General features: G+C 36.0%; 1 protein-coding gene across 1 annotated transcript in view; it reads left to right on the top strand.

The window, feature by feature from the left end:
• Positions 1 to 13,507, top strand: part of fam120b (family with sequence similarity 120B) — a 42,069-nt gene extending 28,562 nt beyond the window's left edge. The window contains exons 7-11 of the mRNA XM_056471247.1: positions 3,283 to 3,489; positions 5,149 to 5,257; positions 11,456 to 11,554; positions 12,000 to 12,054; positions 12,671 to 13,507. Of these exons, the coding sequence (XP_056327222.1) occupies positions 3,283 to 3,489; positions 5,149 to 5,257; positions 11,456 to 11,554; positions 12,000 to 12,054; positions 12,671 to 12,692 (492 nt within the window). The 3' untranslated portion in view covers positions 12,693 to 13,507. The remainder of the gene's footprint in view (positions 1 to 3,282; positions 3,490 to 5,148; positions 5,258 to 11,455; positions 11,555 to 11,999; positions 12,055 to 12,670) is intronic.
• Positions 13,508 to 16,803: the final 3,296 nt, after the last annotated feature.

Genomic DNA, 16,803 nt, shown 5'->3' with positions numbered 1-16,803 from the left:
GACTCAAAATCACTCCAGAGTGGATGAAAACATCCCCAACAGCACATAAGGGTTAATCTCAACCACTCTTACTGGAAATACAAAAATAAAACCCTATTGGCTATTTTTTTAAAAGGGGGGTGATACTAGATATCCCACCCTGTCTTTCATGTTTTAGTTGAGATTACATCAAACATCAAATAAAATAATGCACATTTCAAGGCACTTCACGTGACCTCTAAATGCTGTCGTTTCTCAGAAGACGCATAGTTTTAAAGAGGAAGTCAGGCTCGTGTAAACAGAGTAATATTTCAAACCACGGCCTGGCTCTCAATCTGTGCGCCTGCAAGGCACGGGCAGTGGGTTACTGCTGTCGCCTCGGCTTTATCTCCAGCCTCCCTTTTGTTTGCTTTAGTCTAAGCTGTGTTTGAGAGCCGAGCAGGTGGCGGGCCCGTTTTTTACGTTTTGATGTCACAAGCTAATCATTCGCTCTCTCTCTCTTATCTGCTGTGGGTGGGTGTGGGGCAGCAGGTGACCAGCGGACAGTTTTGGTGGAAAGGGGGGGCTTTGTAAACATCCTCTTATCCGCAAGAGCACTTCAGGTGAGCTCTTGGGTCACACCCTGCTGAAGGACACAATAGGTATTAACAGCAGGAGCTAGAAGAAAACCAGCTACTGTAAAATGGAGTGATTTTGAAGGAATAGTTTCAGATGAAGCATTTGTAATTATTAACCTGAAGCGTCTTCAAGCCTTAGGACTTTGTTTTGTATGTGGATTGCAAAAGATGTTTAGCTAACTTTCTTAGGTTGCTTTTCCAAGCTAAAATGGCTAAAAGTCTGCATGATTTGGAGAAAAATCAATGTAAATCCAATGTGTGTGCGAATAAATTAATGAACGAACAGATTAACGAACCAATGAACAAATAAAAGCCTCAAATGAATAAAAGGCTTTCACAATTTTAATTTTTTTATTAGATTGAATAATAAAAATTACAGCTACTATTACAACTACTAAATTAATAATAATTTTAAGAATATTTACACAAAAATGTTAATAAAATAATAGTATTTTATTATTATATACAATTATTAAAATCACCAATTATTATTATTATTATTAAAATGACTAAATGAAAATATAAAAATGACAAAAGAATAAAAAAAAAAATAAATAATTATAATATTTGATTGTAATTTTTTTATTAAGATCATTTAGAATGAATGAACAAACGAATGAACGAACAAATTAACTAACCAACAAACGACTCAATAAATGAACAAACAAACAAACGAATGAATTAAAGGCTCGAATTAATAAAAGGCTTTCACAGTTTTCACTTTTTTATTAGATTGAATAATAAGAATTACATCTACTATAACACGGCAGCACAGTGGCGCATTGGGTAGCACAATCGCCTCACAGCAAGAAGGTTGCATGTTCTCCCCATGTCTGCGTGGGTTTTCTCCGGGTGCTCCGGTTTTCCCCACAAGTCCATAGACAAGTGCTATAGATGAATTGGATAAACCAAGTTGTCCGTAGTGTATAAGTGTGAATGAGTGTGTATGGGTGTTTCCCAGTGATGGGTTGCAGCTGGAAGGGCATCCACTGCGTAAAACATATGCTGGATAAGTTGGTGGTTCATTCTGCTGTGGCGATCCCAGATTAATAAAGAGACTAAGCTGAAAAGAAAATTAATGATTGAATCTACTATTAATAATAAATTAAATTAAATTAATAGTAATTTTAATAATATTTAAACAAAAATATTAATAAAGTAAAACTATTTATTTTATTATTATTTACAGTTATTAAAAATCACCAATTATTATTATAATTGTTATTATTGTTATTAAAATGACTAAATGGAAATATAAATATGACAAAATAAAAAATATATAATAAAATATTATAATATTTGATTGTAATTGTTTTTTATTTAGATTTGAATTTGAATTTAGAAATGAACTGTTAAATATTTACTGCCTGGTACTTTACTCAGATAGACAAAACTTAAGGTTTATGCCAACTTTGAGACAACCCAAACTCGGTGCAGATGTAGAATTTGTGTAGAGTACCATTTACTGTGAATCAGCCTTTCTTGGTTGCTGAAAACACTGAGGGTTTCAGTGGGGTTTTTTTTACTTAAAAATTGTGTTGGTATTTCTGAAACTGCATTGGCTTGGGTTAAATCTTACCTATCTGAACGTTATCAAGTTGAATCAGTTAATTAAGAGGCATCATATCTATCAAAATTATACTGTGGGGTACCACAAGGCTCAGTTTTTGGTCCCTAGCCTTTCACTTTATACACTACCTTACAGTAGAGATGGCAGCATCAACAGCCTGAGGTATCAAGACATTTGTGCTGCCCATTACTTTACAAACCACAGGAGAGGGTAAATTCTTCAGCAAGGTAGCGCTCCTCATAGCTCATTGGAGCTTTTTTCCACTGCACCATGACTTTATGTTCTATACTCTACATTATTTCTATGACAAGACTTTTGTCTAAGCAAAGTCAGACTTCACTGTCCTAATTGAATAATTAAAAATCAAGGCATGATCATATTTTATTTTAGTAAGATAAGTGTAATCTAGAGGCCTTTGCCTCTTCTAATGCCAAATGATCAACTAGAAGTCAAGTTATTTTTTGTTGTTCCTAAAACTTGAATAGGCAAGACTTTTGTCAGGTAGTGTATATAATGATGCTAGGCGTTATCATTAAAAAAACATGTACTTTCAGTTCTTATGTCAACAATACACAACTATACATCTCCTCACAACCTGATCATTTGTACAAATTCAAAAACGGATACTATGTTTTTGTTTATTTGACCAAAAATACCTGTCGTGCAAAAACTTGGAATCCTGCCTAACTCCTCATGGATGTTCAGATAAGTTCTCATCATCAGTCAGACAAATGGGGGTGATATTCAATAGCTACATGTCATTTGTCAAGCATCTGTTCATTCAAATTTTGGCAATTTGGTAAAAAAGTATCTGTGGCTACCAGTATTTTTGTTGACATTTAAAGTATATGCAAACGTTTATTTTATGGCCTGCATTGGAAGTAGTTTACCAAACACACAGATTATCTGCTGGGCAACAAAGCAAATTCACATTGTTTTTAATGTGGGGAACTTGGCGATGAGGTATGTGACAGCAATTTTTTTATTAAAATAAAATTTTTTAATGTATTTTGTTTCATGTAATTGTGCAGAGCAATGCTTAATGACTGCAACTTTGCAAAACGTTGTGCTTTTGTGCTTTATTTCTGATATTGTGCCATAATCCCTTCCCCATAGACCCCTGTTGTAGACCCCAGGGCAGTCCAGCTCGGCTCAGTCTTTGTGCGCGGTCTGACCTACCTCATCGCAGCCAACAGCGCTTGTGGTTTCCCTTTCCCAATGGATGAGCTCATGCCATGGAAGTGCTTTGACGGCCTGCTCTTCCACTCCAAGTATCTGCAAGCCCACTCAGGCGCTTCATCAGAGGAGCTCCTCGAAGGCAATGTAAGTAACTGGAAAAATGCCACCGACTTTGTTTAAACTCGGGATTAACATCTGTCGAGGGATGAGCCGCTCACAAGTGGTCAGTTGAGACACTTACGTTTCATTCTCACCACAAACATGACCTCTCGAAGCCACACACAACCGGCCACAAAGAATACTTGTTTGAGCTAAAATGCTTGATTGACAGATGAGTGGGCGGGCTTTTACTGACGCCTGGGATGCATCAGAACGGATTGGTTTTCACAATACAAATGCAGCGCTGTCACATACATTTCTGATGAAGCTGATCAGATCACCCCAAATGTTTTTAGTTCTGACCACGTGTGCTTGGATCTCGCAAGTATTATTATCAGATGTAAACGGGCTTAGGATGATCCTATGTATGTGTGTCTACATATTGAAACTTTACAAAGGCCTATTAACATGCTAAATGAAAATCAGGTCATTGTATGGCCCACACATATTTTGTTTACTGAATTGGGTTTAACTTTTGTTTACATGTCTGTGGAAAACAGAATCTCTTTTGTTTTGATTGCTGTAATGTTTTTTTGGAGGGGGGGCAAAGGACCAAAACATCTAAATACATTTTTTTAAACCCGCACATATAAACATGGGCTGGTAATTATAAATGCAGTCAGGAATTGAGTCAGACTGTGCAGGGTCACCTCTTGTCTTCATGGAGGTCTTCTTGAACAGATTGCAACAGATCATTATGAGTTACATAAGAATGTTCGAATATCAAAACAACAATTAAAACACCAAACCAAGGTCAATCTTAAAACTAATGTCGCAGGATGTATTCTCAGTATTAATTTAATTTATTTTAAGTACTTCAATTACGTTATTTTCAATATTCCTAATTTTGTTTCCTAAAGTACACTCCCTGACAAAAGTCTTGTCGTCGATCCCAGTTGTAAGAGCAACAAATAACTTGACTTCTTGTTGGAAAAGTAGCAGAAGGTCTTCTGTTGATCTGCATCCTTATAATCACAAATACTGCAGAAGACCTATTGGAACCTGCATGGACCCAAGATTCTCACAGAAATCAGTCAAGTTTGGTAAAGGAAAAATCATGGTTTGGGGTTACATTTAGTATGGGGGTGTGCGAGAGATCTGTGGATGGCAACATCAACAGCCTGAGGATACAAGACATTTGTGCTGCCCATTACATTACAAACCAGAGGAGAGGGCAAATTCTTCAGCAGGATATACTTTAGCCTCCACATCAGAATTCCTGAAAGCAAGGAAGGTCAATGTGCTCCAGGATTGGCCAGCCCAGTCACCAGACATGAGCATTATTGAGCATGTCTGGGGTAAGATGAAGAAGGAGGCATCGAAGATGAATCCAAAGAATCTTGATGAACTCTGGGAGTCCTGTAAGAACGCTTTCTTTGCCATTCCAGATGACTTTATTAATAAGTTATTTGAGTGATTGCAGAGATGTATGGATGCAGTCCTCCAAGCTCATGGGAGTCATATACAATATTAATTCTTTTTCCACTGCACCATGACTTTATATTCTATAACCGTGTATAAATTGTTTTTGTGGCTATTGTGTGAGTTTCATCAATTATAAATACATGTATTAAAGGGAGATTTGGAGTGATGTATTGTATATTTATTGTTCATTAAATATTAGTTTTATCTGTTGTCTTTTAGTCCTCCTGGATGTCTTTGTTCCAGTCTGTCAGAGAGCTGGTGCTGGAAGTCTGCAGGAAGCACAACAGTCCCATCCACAGCCGACCACGCAGACGACAGTACAGAGACGGTGCGCATCACTCTCAGTTCCTCAGTTCATTTCTTATACTTGATAGAAGAAATCCTTCACATTTTCTACAACATGTTGTAATGTAGCTGAAAACATCCATTGTGGTCAGAATTATTTCAGAGAACGATATATTTGTAATTTACTTTACTTCAAGGACATAAGACTGTCATGACCTGTTCACACAGGGTGTCGATTTTAATGCCTCCCATTGACTTTGAATGGAGTTGAAGACGTAGTTTCCGGAACTACGTCATATCATTAATATCATTCAAGATTTTTAAACTAATTATTTTTATAAATTATTTTAATGATTATGAAGATTTTCAAAACCATTCAAGATTTTTTTAACCAAATTTGATGCATCACTTGCTTTTGTTCATATCTTTTCATATCATCGTCTTTTAATATATATTCCACCTATTATAGTTTATTAAAATATTAATGACAACAGAACATGGGTTGCTCTACAAAAAAAAAAATAAATACAAAAAAAAAAAAAATATATATATATATATATATATATATATATATATATGTGTACATATATATATATGTATATATATATATATATATATATATATATATATATATATACACACACACACACAGATACAGTTGAAGTCAGAATTATTAGCCCCCCCTTTTTTTTCTCTTTTAAATATTTCCCAAATGATGTTTAACACAGCATGGGAATTTTCACAGTATTTCTGATAATATATTTTCTTCTGGAGAAAGTTTTATTTGTTTTATTTTGGCAAAAATAAAAGCAGTTTTTTAGGCTAAATAAACGAATAAAAGTCATTTTAAGGACAATATTATTAACCCCTTTAAGTTATATTTTTTCAATTTTCTACAAAACAAACAACTGTTATACAAAAACTTTCCTTATCACCCTAACCTGCCTGCCTAGTTAGCCTAATTAACCTAGTTAAGCCTTTAAATGTCACTTTAAGCTGTATAGAAGTGTATTAAAAATATCTAGTCAAATATTATTTACTGTCATCATGGCAAAAAGAGTTATTAGAAATGAGTTATTAAAACTATCATGTTTAGAAATGTATTGAAAAAAATCTTCTCTCCGTTAAAGAGAAATTAGGGAAAAAAATTAAACAGGAGGCTAATAATTCAGGGGGGCTAATAATTCTGACCTCAACTGTATATGTTTTATTATGGAAAGAATAAAAGCAAAAAAATTACACTTACTAAAAAATGCTGATTTTTTTTTTTTTAGATTTAGCCCACTCCACAATTCACACATTACTGTTTGGCTAGTTTATGTCCTCTGCTTATATTCTAAAAAGGCAATAAAGGCAATAATGGTCCTAAATATCACCAATAAATCCCAGAAAAACAGGGCATCAGTATATTGTAAACCGATAGGTTCAAATATTCTTTTCCAGTTATCAAAGAATTAATTTGTGACTTTATTTTAGTTTTGTAACTATTAAACTGTTTTAAATTTAAAATGATAATATATACATCAGTATTAAACATATCAATGGTGGAAAAACAGATTCTATAATTGTTTATTAAAACCACATGGGTCTCCACTTTTGCCACGGCCTCTCTTTTTGGTTTTAACAAGCTCATGACTCAAGTTTTTCTAAGAAAAACTTTATTCCTTTTCCACTACTGTTACAATTTCTAGCCAAGAATTATTGGTCATCTGGTTATCCTTATGATCACGTATCGCAGAATCATAAAGTCGTTCTGTTTCAGACAAAATGTCTTCGAAATGATTCAGATTCAACTCAAATCAAATGAGGTTGTGACAGGCGTTCTGGGTTGCGCGTTTGCCGCCCTCACTATTATGCCGCCCTAGGTTGCCTCTATGGACGCGCCGGCCCTGGTCATGAGGCCATTGTAATTGTGTCATGAGCATTTTTCTGATCACTTTATTTAGTGGAACAAACTGAATTTGTCATTAATGTTTCTCTTTTAAAGTGTCGGTATTATATATTTTATAACAACCTCATAAATATTTAGTGACCTTTTAATGACAAATTCAGCTTGTATCAATTAAATGGGTTAGTTAGTTGAGTTTTGTTTTATTCTTTTCCCTTTGTCTGTCAAACTTGGTTGTTATTTTTGTGAAATAGTCATTTCTAATTACTACTTATGTAGGAAACCTTTTTTTTCTTTAAGCATTTAAACATCCACAGCTTGTTTATAATAAACAAGTTCACTTAAATTGCACTTTCGTGTCTTGTTGTTCCTCATCTATTATAAATGGCCACAATAATTACAACTGGCTTTATGTTTTCCTTTTCGTTCCCCCTCGACCAATAAAAAGTAACAGAACCAATGTAACAGTAGTCAAGAAAAATAATAATGGCGCTGTTATAAAATTCATGACACAATTTCAATGGCCTCATGACAAACATGTTTATGACAGATTTATGACGAGTTATGTTATCTTGATAATGTCAAGCCGTCATAATAAACATGTCTAACAACATCACCGTTGCATTTAAAGTGAAATAACTCAACCAATGACACTCAATGACTGTTGTCAGGCATGAAATCTTCAAATTCCTGATCTGTCATGATAGTCTTATGAACACCCCCTTCAAGTGAAGTGTTACTGATACATATATATATATTTTTAATATTCTGTGGACATCTAAGTGGATTTCTGCAGATTTGGGTTTTTGTGGACCTGGTTGTGACTCAAACAAATGTAATACAAATACGCGCTGAGATGTCCAGGTTTTGTGCACGTAAACAACACCCAGCGGTCTTCATAACACCATCCATCTGGTCTGCGACAGTGGAAACAATTCCATTTCAGATGGAAAGGATGCTTTGTCATAACAAGAATAATTCTGGGTTGCTTTTTATAGGTAGCAATCTATATTAAGTAACATAACAAGACAACGAAATTACAGCGTGGTGGCTGTTACAAACTCCTTGAGCCCCTTTTGCTTTTTACCACCATCCAAAGTTTTGTGGTTCTGTCCCAAGATTAAAAGAGAACTTATGGGGAAATTGTCTCCATCTGGTTTCCTTCTTGATGCCGACAAGCTCATGAACTGCTGGTGTTGTGTCTTGGAGGCAAAAAAAGGCTGTTTTTTGACATCAGATATTTTAGTCAGATTATGGCCATGTTTTGAATCTCAAGATTTGTCTTGTTAGATTGATGTTCGTTTGTTTATGCTTGTTTTCACCAGTCTGGAATTTACAGATCACTTTATTTTGTCATATGCCGTTCTTGGGAGCATCTGTGGAGCAAAACATGTTTTGTAACTTCATAACAATCTAAAGAATCGAATTTAGGATTTTGTTAAAAATGCTTTTTTAAATAGGGTACAAAAATGGTCAGAAACGTATAAAAAACATACACACACTGGATTTTATTTTATTAGGTGCACCTTACTAGTACCGGGTTGGACCCCCTTTTGCCTTCATCTGCCTTAATCCTTCATGGCATAGATTCAACAAGGTACTGGAAATATTCCTCAGAGATTTTGGTCCATATTGACATGATAGTTTCACGCAGTTGCTGCGGATTTGTCAGCTGCACATCCATGATGTGAATCTCCCGTTCCACCACATCCCAAATGTGCGCTATTGGATTGAGATTTGGTGAGTGTGGAGGCCATTTTAGTACAGTGAACTCATTGTCATATTCAAGAAACCAGTCGGAGATGATTTGCGCTTTGTGACATGGCGCGTTATCCTGCTGAAATAGCCATCAGGAGATGGGTGCACTGTGGTCATAAAGGGATGGACATGGTCAGCAACAATACTTAGATAGGCTGTGGCATATACACGATGCTCAGTTGGTGCTAATGGGCCCAAAGTGTGCCAAGAAAATATCCCCCACACCATTACTCCACCACCACCAGCCTGAACCTTTTATACAAGGCAGGATGGATCCATGCTTTAATGTTGTTGATGCCAAATTCTGACCCTACCATCCGAATGTCGCAGCAGAAATCGAGACTCATCAGACCAAGTTTCTCCAATCTTCTATTGTCCAGTTTTGGTGAGCCTGTGCAAATTGTAGCCTCAGTTTCCTGTTCTTAGCTGATATTTTCTCTTTTTTGGACCAATCTTATTTGGACCAAACCCTAATCAGTTTAAACTGCTATGTTTATTTACATTTAAATTTAAAATATATATGTATACAAAGGATATATAAATTAAAAAATCTATGTAACAAAATATTTTTGTTTATTTTTGTTTCTGTGTATGTGTGTGTATCACAATACACAGTATATACAATAAATATATAAATACACATATATTATGTCAAAATCAAACTTATTTTTGGATATTATTCGATATACTAATATATGGATATATTATTTCAAAAAATTATTTGGATTAATCTACTTAATCTTAATTGCCCAACACAATTGTTTAGTAAAATAAACGTTAAAATTAATATATATATATATTTAAATATAATATTAAAATGATTTATTAATTATTAATATAAATTAAATATTGATATTTAGATATTTAATAAATACATTTATTATTTTATGTATTCATATTATTTTATTAATATTTTAGATCATTACAGTGCATCTGGAAAGTATTCATAGCGCTTCATTTTTCCACATTTGTTTATGTTACTGCCTTATTCCAAAATGGATTAAATTCATTTATTTCCTCAAAATTCTACACACAATACCCCATAATGACAATGTGAAAAAAGAGTTTTTGAAATTGTTGCAAATTTATTAAAAATAAAAACCTGAAAAATCACATGTACAGAAGTATTCACAGCCTTTGTGAAGTTCTAAATTGAGTTCAGCTACATTCTATTTCCACTGATCATTCTTGAGATGTTTCAGCAGCTTCATTGAAGTTCACCTGTGGTAAATTCAGTTGATTCAACATGATTTGAAAGGCATACACCTGTCTATATAAGGTCCCAGGGTTGACAGTGCATGTCAAAGAACAAAACCAAGCATGACGACAAAGGAATTGTGTGTAGACCTCCGAGACAGGATTGTCTCAAGGCACAAGGCTTGGGAAGGTCACAGAAAAATTTCTGCTGCTCTGAAACACTTGTCAGGATAGAGGGAAAGATGAATGCAGCAATATACAGAGACATCCTGAATGAAAACCTGCTTCAGAGTGCTCTTGACCTCAGACTGGGATGACAGTTCATCTTCCAGCAGGACAATGACCCAAAGCACACCGCCAAAATATCAATGGAGTGGCTTCACAAAAACTCTGTGAATGTCCTTGAGTGGCCCAGCCAGAGCCCAGACTCAAATCCTATTGAACATCTCTGGAGAGATCTAAAAATGGCTGTACACTGTCACTTCCCATACAACCTGATAGAGCTTGAGAGGTACTGCAAAGAGGAATGGGCAAAAATTCCCAAAGACAGGTGTGCCAAGCTTGTGGCATCATATTCAAAAAGACTTGAGGCTGTAATTGCTGCCAAAGATGCATCAACAAAGTATTGAACAAAGGCTGAGAATACTTCTGTACATGTGATTTTTCAGGTTTTTTATTTTGAATAAATTTGCAACAATTTCAAAAACTCTTTTTTCACATTGTCATTATGGGGTATTGTGTGTAGAATTTTGAGGAAATAAATGAATTTAATCCATTTTGGAATAAGGCTGTAACATAAACAAATGTGGAAAAAGCTAAGCGCTATGAATACTTTCCAGATGCACTGTTTAATTGAATAAAATTAATTAATTTAATAAAAGTCTGACATACAGTTCTTTTTTGAAAGAAACATGGAAATTGTTCCCCAATGTTAAAAACAAACAAACAAACAAACAAAAGGAAGTTAAACAGCAGTTTAAAGTAAAATTCCAATACAGAAAATAACAACACCTTTTCTTTAAAACGTCGAAACCAGTTTAAATGTCAGTGTGGTGATTCTCTCATTTCTTTTCCGCCACATAAACTCCACTTCTTTCCCCTGACCTTAATTCACCCCATTATTTGTCTGTAACTGAGAAGCTTGTTTTGAATCTCAGATCCTCTAAAGTGTCGATTGCAGGATTTTGTCAGGCTAGTCGAATATAAAAAGTCTGGTTTTAATTTATGTGCGTTGGAGGCAGTAATCACGGCCTCAGTCTTTTGGGGACGTGGTGGTGAAGTTCAGACTTCAGAATTGTACGTTTTATGTTTCCAGTGATGCTCCGCTGCAAATACTAATTGTCAGAGAGTCAAACCTCCAATTAAAACAGCAGTTAAATGCTTCTTTTATTGCCTCAGTGTGGCCTGTGGAGGTTGATGATGAGCCTGGAGAAAGACGACCCCAGATCCATCATCCCACACGCCAGGACTTCAGAGCTCCAGCACACCACCAGCAAGGTACCACACAGAAGACATGGCCATAAAAAAGCTTAAAGGGATACTTCACGTCAAAAATGGCAATTCTGTCATCACTCACGCACCCTCAGGTTGTTCCAAATTCATTCATTTCATTGTTCTGCTGAACACAAAGGAAGATATTTGGATAAGCGTCAGTAACCAAACAGATCCCACCATCAATTTACTCCAATGGTTCTAAAAATCAATGGTCGCTGACATTCTTCCAAATATCTTCTTTTGTGTTCAGCAGAACAAAGAAATTAATATGGGTTTGGAACAACCTGGGGGTGAGTAAGTGATGACAGAATTTAAATTTTTGGATGAACCGTCCCTTTAAGGCTTGTATGAAAACATATATTCATTTGGTATGACTTTGTTTTTATAATTGAGAGGTCAATTTGTTGTTAAAAATTTAAATATGATGAAAGTGGAATTTCCTCTCTAGATTATAGGCCAAGAGCAAGACATCCGAAGAGAGGAAGATATCACCTCGCACCCAGGTGATCTATCTATCTATCTATCTATCTATCTATCTATCTATCTATCTATCTATCTATCTATCTATCTATCTATCTATCTATCTATCTATCTATCTATCTATCTATCTATCTATCTATCTATCTATCTATCTATCTATCTATCTATCTATCTATCTATCTATCTATCTATCTATCTATCTATCTATCTATCTATCTATCTATCTATCTATCTATCTATCTATCTATCTTTCTTTCTACTTACTTACCTACCTACCTACCTACCCATCCATCCATTTATCCATCCATCCATCCATCTCTCTATCTGTCAATCTATTGGTCTGTCTGTCTATTTATCTGTCTGTCCATCCATCTATCCATCCATCCGTTCATTCATTCATTCATCTGTCTTTCTGTCTTGTCTATCTATCTATCTATCTATCTATCTATCTATCTATCTATCTATCTATCTATCTATCTATCTATCTATCTATCTGTCTGTCTGTCTGTCTGTCTGTCTGTCTGTCTGTCTGTCTGTCTGTCTGTCTGTCTGTCTGTCTGTCTGTCTGTCTGTCTGTCTGTCTATCTATCTATTTTCTAGCAGAATTTTGATGACCATCTTTTCTATATTTTGCTACAGATGGACTAATTCTCAGAACTAAACCAGACAGACTGATGATAAAATGAGTGAATAGCCTCTGGTGGAAACTGTTGTCCCTCCCAGAATCAAGCAGCGATGAACTGCATTCAGATGGGAATGCTCATGTTCTCGCATGGCCTAATTCAGTTCCCACCCTTTTGTTTTGACTGCAGATAATTATTGACAGACGCTAAAGCCCATGGATGTCTGCATGAATGTGCAGTTTTCATACACGAACAGAGATAACCTTCCCTTTCCGTGTTCAGTGATATCCTGAAAAGCCCTCAGAATTATATCCTATAGCGAGATTACAGTCTATTTTTCTCTTCTTCTTCTTCTTCCATGTGGATGATATGAATCAGTGACCAAAATGGATGCTTCCTAAACCGTGTGCCAAACCCGTTCATTCAGCGCAGACCCTAATTAGTCTCAGATGATCTCTTACCTTTCAACTGCTGGTTTGGCATCGACTCCATTCGTTCGCAATTACAACCATTATTTGTCTCCCTCAACACGTTCAGAATCTAGATTTTCAAGCAGCTATTCTTTTTAAAGGAAATTGTTAATGATAATTTGTGTCATAGCATCGAAAAAGTGGTGGTTAATGTGATCCAAAGCAGCCGGATGTTGAGATGATTGGAATAAATTATGGTTCTGGCACATCACGACCCAAATGCTCCCAGTTTAACCTCACATTGTGTTGATACTCTTCTGTTTCATGTCCGTCATGTCTGAAAGTGCTAGCATTGCAGAAACTCTTCACGTTTATTCATGCTGTGTTTAATGTCAGTCACGCAGAAACACTTATTATCATTAAATGTAATAATAATATTGAAACTGTTTTTGCTTCTTAATATTTTTGATGAAACCCTGATGGACTTAACGGTTAACAATTTCCTGTAGAATTTACAGTAACTTACTGGCAGCAGTTCGCCTGTAGCTTATTGTAAATTAATTACAGCAAAAATACCATATTTACATTTAAAGCACTAAATATCTACTTACAGTATTGTATATCTTTACTGTAAAATATACAGCAATTTTCACAGTGCAACTTTAAAATACAGGGACATACTACAGTTAAATACTGTGTAATTTCCAATAATTGTAAACAGTGTAAAGTTCGGTTTGAGGTTATCCTCGGAGGATCTTTAAATAGTCTAAAAATTACAATTAAGACATCAGTAATGTAAGTTTAATTAACAATTAATACCATTTCCTTCTGGATTAATAATAATATTAAACTACTATAATATTGATAGCATAAATAATATAAAAAATGATCATAATAACTGAGCAGCAAATTAAAGACTTGCTAAAAAATATGTCATAAAAATAATTGTGTATATACACTCATGGGGCACTTTATTAAGCACACCTAACTAGTACCGGGTTGGGCCCCCTTTTGCTGTCAGAACTGCCTTAATCCTTTGTGGCATAGATTCAACAAGGTACTGGAAATATTCCTCTGAGATTTTGGTCCATATTGACATTATAGCATCCTGTAGTTGCTGCAGATTTGTCGGCTGCACATTCATGATGCGAATCTCCTGTTCATCCACATCCCAAAGGCGCTCTATTGAATTGAGAACTGGTGACTGTGGAAGCCATTTGAGTGCAGTGAACTCATTGTCATGTTCAAGAAGCCAGTCTGAGATGATTCGCGATTTATGACATGGTGCGTTATCCTGCTGGAAGTAGCCATCAGAAGATGGGTACACTGTGGTCATAAAGAGATGGACATAGTTAGCAACAATGCTCAGGTAGGCTGTGGCGTTAGCATGATGGTCAATTGTTGCTAATGGGCCCAAAGTGTGCCAAGAAAATATCTCCCACACCATTACACCACCACCACCCGACTGAACCATAGTTACAAGGCAGGATGGATCCATGCTTTCATGTTGTTGTTGGCAAATTCTGACCCTACCATTCGAATGTTTCAGCAGAAATCGAGACTCATCAGATCTGGCAACGTTTGTCCAATCTTCTATTGTCCAATTTTGGTGAGCCTGTGCAAATTGTAGCCTCAGTTTCCTGTTCTTAGCTGACAGGAGTGGCACCAGGTGTGGTCTTCTGCTGCTGTAGCCCATTCGCCTCAAGGTTGGACGTGTTGTGCATTCAGAGATGCTCTTCTGCAAACCTCAGTTTCAACAAGTGGTTATTTGAGTTACTGTTACCTTTCTATCAGCTGGAACCAGTCTGGCCATTCTCCTCTGACTTCTGGCATCAACAAGACATTTGCGCCCACAGAACTGCCGCTCACTGGATATTTTCTCTTTTTCAGACCATTCTCTTTAAACCTAGAGATGGTTGTGTGTGAAAATCCCAGCAGATCAGCAGTTTCTGAAATACTCAGACCAGCCCGTCTGGCACCAACAACCGTGCCAAATTCAAAGTCACTTAAATCACCTTTCTTCCCCATTCTGATGCTCGGTTTGAACTGCAGCAGATCGTCTTGACCATGTCTACATGCCTAAATGCATTGAGTTGCTGCCATGTGATTGGCTGATTAGAAATTTGTGTTCACACATTTGAAGTCACAATTATTCACTCTGCTGTGATTTTTATTTTTATTTTTTAAATATTTAAATGATGTTTCACAGAATTTCCTCTAATATTTTTTTCTTCTAGAGAAAGTCTTATTTGTTTTATTTCTACTAGAATAAAAGTTTTTAGTTTTTTTTTACCCATTTTAAGGTCAATATTATTAGCCCTTTTAAGCATTTTATTTTAGATGGTCTACAGAATAAACCATCATTATACAATTATTTGCCTTATTAACCTTATAATATTTTAATATTTTTATTTTTGATTATCTTAAACTTTGACTGATAGTATAATGTTTGGAAAGTGGTGATCTGAAACTTGTGTTCCAGTAAAATTAATTATTAATGAATTTATTACTTTTTTGGGAGGTCTGTTTCTCTGTTTGCCCATAAGGCTGTGAAACATCTGCTATCATCAAACACCAGCAGAAATAGGATATGGTGAAAGTTCCACAGCCATAGTGGTCAAAGCTCAGCTCTTCCTCTTATCTATAGAAAATGAAAGCCGCAGGAATGAAATGCAGTACTAGACAAACACGTGACTTGGCTGAACATCACATATAGTCATATAGGCACAGCAGGAAAGTGAGACGACCGATTTATTCATGCAAAAAATAGAGCAGATTGACAAAGCTTTGGCAATTGAGAAGTGTTTTGAATAAACAGTAGGGGGTCACCAAAAAACTGAAAGCCGTGAAACCACCATTGACATCCCATAGTAAATCACATATCGGTTAGAAAGAAGGGGTAAAGGGAATTTAAATAGTGCTCTGGGAAGTATGAAATATGAACTTTGATTGTTAGGTAAGGTGTGGCATTATTATATTAATTTGGCAGTCAAGACGAACTATATTGACACAGACTGTAGTGTAAATGCATAAAGATGTAGTTCACCTTAAAATCACAATTTTATTCACTCGCCTCAGGGAATATAAGATGTAGATTACTTTTTTTTTGTTGTTGAGTAGAACATTAAATATGATTTGTAGCTGAAAACATGGCCCTCGCTGATCATCAAATAGCTTTCGGTACTGATTCAGTATATACAGCCAGTTTAAAAGAAAACTAAAACATATAAATAGGCCTCAAAGACCTCCATGAGCCCACCAGAGGTAACCTGACTGCCATTGAGATGAGATCCTCAGACACCTTGTGAGAGCATATGCCAGTGCTGTTGGCCCTGGGTTCCTCCTAATGCAAGACAATCCTAGACCTCATGTGGCTGGAGCAGTTCCTGCAAGATGAAGGCATTGATGCTATATGGACTGGCCCACCAGTTCCCCAGAACTGAATCCAATTGAGCACATTTAGGACATCATGTCTCGCTCTATTCCACCAACGCCACGTTGCACCACAGACTGTCTTGGTGGATGCTTAAGTCCAGGTCTGGGAGGAGATCCCTCAGGAGACCTCTGCCACCTTATCAGGATCATGCCCAGGCATTGTAGGGAAGTCTTACAGGTACGTGGAGACCACGCACACTACTGAGCCTCATTTTGACTTGTTTTAAGGACATTACATCAAAGTTAGATCAGCCTGTATTGTGTTTTTCCACTTCAGTTTTAAGCGTGACTCCAAATCCAGACC

This window comes from Danio aesculapii, chromosome 13 (assembly GCF_903798145.1).
Source record: "Danio aesculapii chromosome 13, fDanAes4.1, whole genome shotgun sequence".
NCBI lineage: Eukaryota > Metazoa > Chordata > Actinopteri > Cypriniformes > Danionidae > Danio > Danio aesculapii.
This window is presented reverse-complemented; position numbering and strand designations above follow the sequence as displayed.